Here is a 10,622-nt window from a genome sequence, read left to right on the forward strand (position 1 = left end):
AGTTTAGATTATGCATTAACCGTCAAAAAGACGGTGCATTGAAAAGTTTGTTTATTGAGAGCTCAATTTGTAATTGAGTCATATTTTTGTGGTTTATCGACAATTTGTTTTTTTTTTTGGTGAAACTGTCGACAGTTCATATCTTATGAAACGACGTCGTTGCTTTCTTCTTCTCCAGAACTTTATCCCTTCTCTGCTTATTTTCCCGGGAAAACTGACACTGAACGGAACGCATCAAAATGCTGCCTCCATGTCCCCAACCCCGGCCGGCAGCGGCCGCCCCCCTCCACGTCTTCGCCTCCCTCCACCACCACCGGCAGCCACCTCAACCCCTGCCCCACCACCGGACCCAGAGCAACCCCGTTGCCCCGCCGCCGGTCCACACGGTCCCACCGATTATTCAGGACAGAGCAAAGCTGGTCGAACTCTCCCTCAGCCTCAGGCGGACCCCTCAGTATCCTGGCTCCATCTCCACCTCCGTCCCCCCATCCCCTCATGACGCGTGGAGGCTGCTTGGTGACCAGGATGACGAGGAGGAAGAGGTGATAATGCGCGCACTCGAGGCCCGCAGGAAGGCCGCCACCGAGATATTTAAGGAGACCGTGAGGAAAGATGGCAAGTTCGGGATCACTTACACGACAAATTTGGCAGGTCGGGTGCCCGGCTTCATTGATTACGTGATGATCGAGGCGGCGGCTCTGAAGCGGTTGCCAGAGTTCGCGGAGTCGTCGTACGAATCTCGGGCTAAAGCTGTCGTCCGAGACTCCAGAGTTACCCCCTTAATAAGGTCGGAGCATTCGTATTGTGATGGTGTTGCTTCGGTCGTCTGATATGTTGCTTGCTGGGTGTTTGATGTTTTGTTTCTAAGAAAGTCTTTTTTCCAATTCTAAGTATCTATCCTTTTATTCCCGCTCGGAGTAATAAAATTTAAAATTTGTTCAATTGGAAAGTTGCATTTGATGAAAATACGCTTCCTTTTGATGCTAAATAAGGAACATTGATAGATTAATCTTTGGCACGTCCCTTGCTAATCCTCCAGTCTCCGCTTCATTGTGTTGGTCAAGATGTGGCCGATTCAACTGTTTTAAGTTTGGTTTTTTTAGGTTGAATGACTTTGATTTTTGAATTGTCGTCGTGATATGTATAAGTGCATGCTCACTGTTATTTGCGATTGACATCGGCGAAATCTCTAGGTGGTTGAAGCACAATTCTCTTTCCTACCCCCAGATAGGGAAGCTAATATGCATGTCGAAAGGAAACCTCGAGCGTATAACACGTGTTGCTGAGTGGCTCAAGTCTATTCACGTGAAGGGGAGATTTCTGGGGGTCGCGCTTCTGAGGTCGGGAGATAATATCCTGGAACGTAGCATCGATGAGCTGGAAGAAATTGTCGGGTACTTGGAGAGTCATGGAGTCAGAAGAGAATGGATGGGCTATGTTATGAGCCGGTGTCCTGAGCTTCTTTGTTATAGCATGGAAGAAGTAAGGTCCCGTGTTGGGTTTTACTTGGATATGGGAATGAATGAAAAGGATTTTGGCACTATGATTTACGATTATCCTAAGGCACTGGGTTACTACACGCTGGAAGAGATGAACCAGAAGGTATGGTGATCGACGTGGAGTCATTTTTCGAAACTCTTTGATGCAAATACTCTGGTGATATGCATCTTGCAATTAATGTGCCATTGCATATATATATATATATATATATATATATATATTTTATTTTTTTTTTTATGAGCGAAGTATAAAGTAATCCTGTTCGTACTCTTGCAGGTAAATTACCTGAAGGAGTTTGGTCTCAGTACCGATTCTGTCGGCAAATTGCTGGCATTTAAACCACAGTTGATGGCTTGTAGCATTGAGGACCGATGGAAGCCTCTGGTAAAATACCTCTACTACCTTGGAATTAATCGAGATGGTATGAGGAGAATGCTTGTCATAAAACCAATGGTATTTTGCGTGGACTTGGAGACGGTAATCGCCCCAAAGGTATGAATGATTGTTGGTCACATTGTCCAATTACTTTTACACTATCGATGGTAATATCTGCAGTATGTAGCCTTAATACTTGATGATTTACTTTTGCTTGTTTCGGTTAACATTGATTTTCTCTCAAGAATTTCAAGTGGTTTTCCTGATATTGATGATAATTTGTTTCATTTCGAAGGTGCGGTTTTTCCAGGACATTGGCATTCGAAATGATGCAATCGGCAATATGTTGGCAAAGTTCCCACCATTGTTGACATACAGCCTTTACAAGAAAATACGACCAGTGGTTTGTTTCCTTTGTCATTCACCATTTTTTTTGTTCCATATCATCATGACATTTAACTCCAGGCATTATCCATGTACCCTGATTCTTGGTACTATTTTTCATTATTTAAATGCTAGTGACGATGCATTCCGCTTCGTATAGTGCAACACTGAATTGGAATGTTCTTGCAGGTCATTTTCTTAATGACAAAAGCTGGAGTTAGTAAACAAGATATTGCGAAAGTAGTAGCTTCGGGACCTGAGCTCTTAGGTTGCAGCATTGTCCACAAGCTCGATCTCAATGTAAAGTATTTCTTGTCACTAGGCATCAGGCTCCCACAACTGGGGGAGATGATCGCCGATTTCCCGATGCTGCTTCGGTACAACGTAGAGCTCCTCCGACCAAAGTACCAATACTTGAGAAGAACTATGGTGCGACCTTTGCGAGATGTTATCGAATTTCCGAGGTAAACTACATCACACTTCAGTGGTAATTTGTTGGATTTTCCGCTGTTATTGGGGTTAAATGATATCAGCATCGGTTCAGCTGCTATTGTCATTCCCAACGTTCATAGCCGGTTTTTTACAAATCATCTTGGATGGGACCAGTTTAAATATTAGTATGCTTACTTGTCTGCAGGTTTTTCAGCTATTCTCTTGAGGGCCGTATAATTCCGCGGCACAAGGTCATGGTTGAGAATCGAGTCAACTTCAAGCTACGGTACATGTTAACACCCACAGACGAGGAGTTTGATCAGAGGGTTAAGGCTGCAGTTGAAAGGCGTCAACAGTTTGAGACTGGTGTTTCATCCCATGGTCTCCAGAGCCCTCAAACAACGGATGAGCGCGGTGTTGATGATGGTACCGGACTCTCTCATCACGATCTTGCATCCTCAGAAACGCTTGAAACAGCTACCGGAACAGACTTTGAGAGCTGTACATTCAATTAGATCCACTTTTTCTGTCTGTACAACGTCCTATTCTATTCTTTTATTTTGAGCTATGTGCATAGAAAATGTCCGTAAGCTGAAGATTACAGAACGAAAGTGTATTCTTGAGTTTGTAAATGAGCATACAAGATTGTGAATATATCTATATTGCAACAAAGATTACTAGATGGGCCGGGTCTTATTAGTTTTTCCTCTCAATTTTGTCATGGGGCTTCGGTTGTTATGCTTTGCTATCAATCGATAAACGATTCAACAACTTGAATAATCTGAATATTAGAATAGCATCTACTGATCTAAGGAAATGCACTAAGGGCAAATTTGTTTTGCAGGTTTTGCATCCTTAAATTTTCCTTTCCATCCACATTGTGCCTCAAAGTTTATTACAAGGACAAATAAGAACCCTCCCAATTGCTTGAATACCATAATGAGTGTATAGAGGATAGATAGACTGAGCAAAATGAATCGGGAAAATGGTAAACAGAATTGCTTGGAAGGTTCATCGACTAGGTCCTACCAGAATCTACTATGAGTAGGAGCGGCGTCCCATAATACAACCTTGTCACGAACACCACAGTGGATAAAATAAAACAGCTTACGAAACTTACCGGCTAATTGCTAGTACTGGTCGGCTTAAGCGGCAGCTTTCTCCAACTGAGGTGCTGCACCCTCCACATACACGGGGTGAAGCACATGACCTTCCTTGGGGATGACATGCACCCATTTGCGTCCACTCAACTTGTGCAACTCAAACTTCACATTTCCTTCTTTTAGTGCGAAGAGGGTATGATCCTTCCCCATACCTACATAGTTCCCAGGATGAAAACGTGTTCCTCTTTGTCGTACTATGATGTTTCCCGGTATCACTCTCTGCAAAAGATACAAGACAGGGCATAATTACTCATGCTTAGCATTTTCTGGCACAATCAAATGAGTTTAGAATCGTTTGCTAGTAGTGACAATGCGCATTTCTAAAGTAAACCGGTTTTCCATCATGTGGGCTGATAATTGAGAGAAATTACATGATTAACATTATGTCATAAGAAAGAAGTAGATGCCTTGCCTCAGTGCTGCATTCTAAGGCGATTTGCTTTTCCAAATTTTTTTTTCTTTTTCTTTTCCAGCCAGATTTATGATCCTAACATCTATTCGTTCCATTCAATCGAGATCCAAAAAGAGAGAGTTTCTCACCTCTCCACCAAATTTCTTAACACCAAGATTCTTGGGGTTCGAGTCCCGTCCATTCTTCGTTGACCCGGCTGACCTCTTCGTGGCCCAACGCCTGAACATCAAGCTCAATCCTCCACCAGAAGCATCTAATTCAGCATGAAAGCACGACAATAAGCATCGGCAAAAATCCTAATATAACCAAATCTACAGAGATACATTAGCTAAACAGACCAGAGAGATATACAAACACATGAAGGAACATCTCAACAGTTACCAGCAACATTGCTGTAGACGGGAACATTTGTTAACAGTTCCCTGACATTAACTCGTCTGCAGAGCGATGCTGCAAAGTTCATCATTTCGACTCCTATACGAATAAGGATGAAACCAAAAAGCCCAAATCAATACATTTGAACTTCAATAACCCGAAAATGAATAAATATCATAGCATGGAACAGCTCAAAATCATCTTTTTTCAGCAGCCCCGTGGTAAAATCAGTACTCCATTATCTTCAATTCGAGCTATGGGTATGGCAGTAGACATTCGAATCCCAGTTCAAGCTAACTGATGATCAAACATGAATGCCGCTGAGTCAAAACAATAGAAACCAAGCATTTCCCTCGTGCTTCTCAGGACAGGAAATTGGCCAGAGAAGTCTGTGAATTGCAAAAACCCTTGATGGAAAACTGTCACCTTGCTTATCAGAAGAACGACAAGAAACCGTCACTACCTCTTGTTCGGCGGGTGCTGTAAGACGGCGACCCCGACGGCGGAAGAAGCCGCGCTGCTGATCCGAGATTGCCGAGAGAGGGAGACTGGGGAGTAAGCTGAAAGCAGCAGCCCGGTTGGGGAGAGAGAGAGGGAGAGAAGAAAGCCTCCCCAGGAATGATATGGGCCTTTGGATGGGCTGGGCTTATGGGCCTTTACATGGGCTGGCCTATAATTTAGACGCCGTCGGAAGACTCCGGACAAGAAGACGGGACGGGACGGGACGGAATGGAATGGAGAACCTAGCTATTTCCGTGCCCGGCTCGGTTAGGGTTCCAAATTTTGAAAACCAAAAGCTAACCGAACTTATCAATGTGAGTTAGATCAAGTAGTTTCAGTATTGAAAGGTGGTATTAAAAAAAAAGAAACGAAACGAAAAGAAAAGAAAAGATAGGCCAACCGAACTTGTTAAGGAGAATTAGAATCCGACTTTTTTAGAATCTGCTAACATTAAGTGTTAAAAGTCTTTGCTCGACTTATTTTCTCTGTACCTTAAGTCTCCAACCGGCCGAGCAGTTCTATAGACCATCCTCCTTGTTATAATTGAAATTTGCTCCTCATTGTTCGCATTTGATCTCTCCGAAAGAGCAAGTTTAAATTCGATCTATTTTGTATTACAATGTCTAAGGTAACAACTTCGAGAATTCCCTCGGTCGAAAATTATATTGTATTCAGAGAAAAATAGTGATGAATGTCAATTATAACAAATTTTAGGGAGCAAAGTGAATGAAAGTTAAACTTTCGGGTCGTTAGGAGAAGGGTTTAGTTACGGTTTAAGTTTTCTAGCCGAGTCTCCCGCCGCCACTAACCTCCGGCGGCAATCGGCGGAACGGGGATGGCCTCATTCTGCAGATCGGCTTTAATGGCGGGTTCAAGGTCCTTCGCCGCCGTGTCCAAGACAATAGCCCAAAAAGCCCCGACCTCAAGGCCCTTGTCGCCTCCTCTTTCTCCGACAGCGAGGCACGCCTGCTCCGCTTCGAGGTACACTACGAACTCCTCTGCTTTATCCACAAAAAAGAACAGCCTTTTCATCCCTTCGTTAGTATCCTTTGCTCCTAAGACGCATTTCCGTTGGTTCTTCTCGTGGTCGCGGTCTAGTTTGTGTGGTTTACGGTATCGGTTGGTCGACTTTCAGGGCGGTGTCTGCTCTGGGCGGGGTGGAGTCGCTGATGCCGCTTCACAGCACCATCGCCTCTGCTCGGCTCATATCCAATATCGCAGTCGATTCCTCTTGCTGGAGCTGGCTCTCTCTGGGTAAATCCTTATCTCCTTCGCGCAGGGATCACTTTTCTCGTCCCATTGTTTCTCGATGTTGTAGCATTCTTCTTTTCGCATTTTACATTGAATGAATTCTGCTGTCAAACTGCTTGGTTTTTTTAACTGATCCGTTGTTGAAACCGAAGCTGCTCGGGTCGAATAGGGTTTGCGGTTACTTTGTGACTACACTGCTGGATTAATTGGGTCGATAGGCGTCTGAGGTGCTTACGAGCTTTGGTTGAGGGGGAAAATTTTCTTTGAGTTTTGAATGTAATTTCTTCGTGTTCACCTCTTGTTTGTTCGAGTAGCATGGCTCTCAATGAGAGCCGCTCGTATGGATCTCTAATGGCTCGGTATTGGCAATCATGTTCTCTCAGTTCAACGATTTGGGTTATGCAAGGGACAGGAGCTGTTTAGTTGTTAATTTCCTTGAAGATTGCTTTCTGATGTTTGTCTTGGTCTTCATTTTTCCAAGTTGTACTTTGCGTGCGATCTATCCTTCTATTCTGTATACTGATTAGCTTCTCTCTGTCGGGAATCACTAGACTTTGCAGTTCCACGGTGACAAGCGCCACACATTCAAGATTTTTGCCGAATATATCCCGCCTGCAGCTCAGCTGCTACTCTTCTAGTTGGGAACTCCAACAGTCCCGCTTTCTTCCCAAATTACGCAGACCAGCTACTAATTACCGCTTTGGATTTCATTTCCAGCTCATGGATATTTGAAGGTAGAAATTTTTTGCTTGGCTTTCCTTGAAAGATCCTGTTCTTATGCCAAACCTGTAGTGCATACGAAGCAGGAAACCCTATCGGTTGATTTGGGCCTAGGAACAAAACAATTGCAGATGAATGACAAATCCAGATGCATGAAACCATTTTTTCTGAACAATATACTTGTGTATCGAAAAGAATTTCCCTGTATGGTGGTAATTCCCTTTTTTCCATGGATTACCTTGAAGAGTTCATTGAGTCACCCCTTACCAGTTCGAACATTGACTGGCTGACCTCTATGGAGTGGTTCATGCAGAATACGTCGATGACAAACAAATGTACACCGGATTACGTTTTTCATTGTGTTTAGAACTTAGGGAAGGATCTATCATTCAGCTTAAATGAAATGCATGTGGTCTTCTAGCTGTCCACCTTCCAAGTTCAATGAAATTTACCGTGTGGTTCGGCAAAAATTAATGATTGTTTGCTCGGATGGTCCAAAACCTATGGTCCTTGGCTATTAATGGTGGTCGACTAATACACAAGTAAATGATGTTGATGGTTATTATGTATGGATATATATGTATTGAAGGTATGTAAATGGATATGGCGATGTTGTTTTCTAAGATTCAGATCTTACCCGTTATGATTATATTTGCCAAAGAGGGATCAAAGCTAAAGTATAAGCTCTGGCATGCGGTACACCGGGCACAACATCGTTCGGAAAAACTCATCAATTTCCTCCCAGACCGAACATGATCGAATGGAGACGTTCTCTCTATCATGTATGTATCCTTGAAACACATGTTAAAATGAACTTAGTATGATTACCGATAGCTGTTTACCGGGACATCCAAAGCCTAAAAGCCAGAGAAACATCACAAGAGAAATTGCGACAAGGCCTTGCAATATATCTCGTCCGTTCAGGAGCTTATCCAGCCCCCTTGCCTGATTGATCACTATCTCTTACAACTATTAGATACTCTTTTTCAATGAGGCTTATATGTCAAAAGATTTATCTAATAATCATAGGAGAGACGGTGTGATTCTTGAACGGTCATTAGAATTATCGGTGCCTGTATTTTCTTTCTTTGCTATTCGGCGCAGTTGCACATCATTTTCAAATACCTCAGCCGTGTGAAATGTGCAGTTCTGGTCCTTTGTGGATAACCTTAACCTAATCTAAACAGCAATCTTTTATTACCATTTACAAGCCTTTTTTCTTAAATCTAAACAGCAATCTTTTATGCCCGAGCTCTCTCAATGGAGCTTCTGCTTGGTGTATAGAAGCCGAAGGGAGGGAACTCCTTTTATAGGCATGAGAAATTATTAAATATTCATGCGAGTTGGTAGCATATCCATTGAACCGAAGTTTGAGATAAGATTTTTGTCGGAGAGTAAATTATCATCCTCCGCTCAAATCTCAAGCAACTTGCATTTTCCATTTTTTTTTTATCCTCAAGCAAGTGGGGCCCGAGCATACGGTGACCCCACCGCCAACAATCTCCCCCCTCTGGCCCCACAAGGAGGAGATCCTTCTCCCAACTCTTTACTTGGAGTCCATCCCGACCTGCTTCGAGCGTAGCTCCAACTTCTCTTTGGGAATGATCTTTGTAAGCATATCCACGGTGTTCTTATCTATGTGGATCTTCTACAACCAGTGATATCTGATGTCGATGTGTTTCGTCCTTGCATGATTCATGGAATTCTTGCTCAAGTCTAATGCACTCTGGCTATTGCAAAAGACCACGTACTCGTCTTGCTTCAAGCCCAATTCTTGAAGAAATCTCTTCATCCAAAGTATTTCTTTTTCTGTTTCATTGGCCGCAATATACTTAGCTTCCGTCATGAATAAAGCAACACACTTATGTAATTTAGACTGCCACGTGACAGCTCCCCTAGCTAAAATAAACAAATATCCCGAAGTAGACTTTTTACTGTCGTGGTCAACCGCAATATCAGCGTCCGTGAATCCTCCAAGAATTGGCTTCCCATTGCCGAAACACAGGCACAACCTCGATGTGCCCTTCGGATATCTCAAGATCCATTTCATCGCTTTCCAGTGTATCTTCCTAGGATTCGAAAGATACTTGCTCACAACGCCAACCGCGTGAGCAATATCCGGTTGCGTACACACCATGGAATACATCAGTGAACTGACTGTAGAGGAATAAGGGATATCCGCCATGGCCTCCTTTTCCTCTTCCGTGGTTGGACAAGATTATTTACTCAACTTGAAGTGGTTAGCAAGAGGTGTAACCACCGGCTTCGCCTATTTCATGTTGAACCTCTCAAGCACCCGTTGAACATGCTTCTCTTGTGATAACCATAAAATCCCAGCTTTCCTATCACAAAAAATCTCCATGCCCAAAATTTGTCTTACAGGACCCAAATCCTTCATGTTAAAGGACTTGGACAACTCTGCTTTCAACCTGCGAATCATCGTCATATCTTGTCCAACAATCAACATGTCATTTACATACAACAATAGGATGATGAAGTTGTCATCAGGAAGCTGCTTCACATATACACATGGATCTGACTCCATTCGTTTATGACTCTACTTGGTTATAAATGAATCAAACTTCTTGTACGACTGGCGTGGTACCTGCTTTAGCTCATACAAACTTTTCTTCAATTTGCAAACCATGTGTTCCTTCCCCTTTACTTCAAATCCTTTCGACTGTTTCATGTAGATCTCCTTCTGCGAATCTCCATGCAGGAATACAGTCTTCGCATCAAGTTATTCAAGCTCCAGGTTCAAGCTAGCCGCCAGGCCAAGTACAACTATGATTGAACTCATCTTCACGACTGGAGAGAAAATCTCGTCAAAGTCAACATCTTGGCTCCGTGTAAAGCCTTTGACCACTAATCGAGCTTTGTACTTCACTAGCTTGTTACCATCTTTCTTCAGCTTGAACACCCACTTGTTCTGCAAAGCTTTCCTACAGTTTGGTAGCTCCACCAATCCGTAAGTGTTCTTCTTCTGCAAGGAACTCATCTATTCTTGCATTGCTCGAATCCAAAACTCCTTATCCTTGTGCTTTTGTACATCATGGAAGTCATCCGGCTCCCGCTCATCAATAATTAAGATATACTCAGAACTGGGATACCTCGTGGATGGTCGGCATTCTCTTTTAGATCTCCTAACTTGAGGTACCTGAGTTGGTTCCCCCTACTCAACACCTTTGTTGTCTGGTTCCACTATACCATCCATGGTGGTAGCTGGCTCCTCATCATCCTTAGTTCTGCTTCATGAAGGTCTATTCCATCTGTGGCATCTTCTTCTGGAATGGGAACCAGTGCTACATCGTGAACACCATCCGGAGCTTGTGTCCACTTTTCTTCTTCCACGGTCTCCTGCTCGTGGAAAACCATGTCTTGCTTCTGACAATTTTTCTTTTCTTTGGATCCCATAGTCTATAGCCATACTCCTCGTCTCCATACCCGACAAAAATGCAACCTTGGCTTTATCGTCCAACTTTGATCTTTGTTCCTTCGGCATGTGCATG

At 43.2% G+C, this 10,622-nt stretch overlaps 3 protein-coding genes across 3 annotated transcripts; 2 read left to right on the top strand and 1 right to left on the bottom strand.

Moving 5' to 3' along the window:
• The first annotated feature begins 213 nt into the window (after window positions 1–213).
• LOC116198023 (transcription termination factor MTERF2, chloroplastic) lies at window positions 214–3,390 on the top strand. Its single transcript, XM_031528322.1, has 6 exons — window positions 214–787; window positions 1,194–1,602; window positions 1,777–1,992; window positions 2,171–2,278; window positions 2,449–2,723; window positions 2,897–3,390. Exons 1-6 carry the CDS (start codon window positions 240–242, stop codon window positions 3,204–3,206), a joined length of 1,866 nt encoding a protein of 621 aa, XP_031384182.1. The 5' UTR covers window positions 214–239; the 3' UTR covers window positions 3,207–3,390.
• A 123-nt stretch (window positions 3,391–3,513) lies between these two features.
• Window positions 3,514–5,261, bottom strand: LOC116198024 (50S ribosomal protein L27-like). The gene is made up of 4 exons (XM_031528323.1): window positions 5,105–5,261; window positions 4,648–4,740; window positions 4,395–4,519; window positions 3,514–4,073 (listed from the first exon to the last, which is right to left on the bottom strand). Exons 2-4 carry the CDS (start codon window positions 4,730–4,732, stop codon window positions 3,837–3,839), a joined length of 447 nt encoding a protein of 148 aa, XP_031384183.1. The 5' UTR covers window positions 4,733–4,740; window positions 5,105–5,261; the 3' UTR covers window positions 3,514–3,836.
• A 654-nt stretch (window positions 5,262–5,915) lies between these two features.
• Window positions 5,916–7,535, top strand: LOC116198025. The gene is made up of 3 exons (XM_031528325.1): window positions 5,916–6,123; window positions 6,278–6,396; window positions 6,945–7,535. The coding sequence occupies exons 1-3, from the start codon at window positions 5,978–5,980 to the stop codon at window positions 6,962–6,964; spliced, it is 285 nt and encodes a 94-aa protein (XP_031384185.1). The 5' UTR covers window positions 5,916–5,977; the 3' UTR covers window positions 6,965–7,535.
• The last annotated feature ends 3,087 nt before the right edge of the window (window positions 7,536–10,622 follow it).

Source organism: Punica granatum, chromosome 2 (genome assembly GCF_007655135.1).
Source record: "Punica granatum isolate Tunisia-2019 chromosome 2, ASM765513v2, whole genome shotgun sequence".
NCBI lineage: Eukaryota > Viridiplantae > Streptophyta > Magnoliopsida > Myrtales > Lythraceae > Punica > Punica granatum.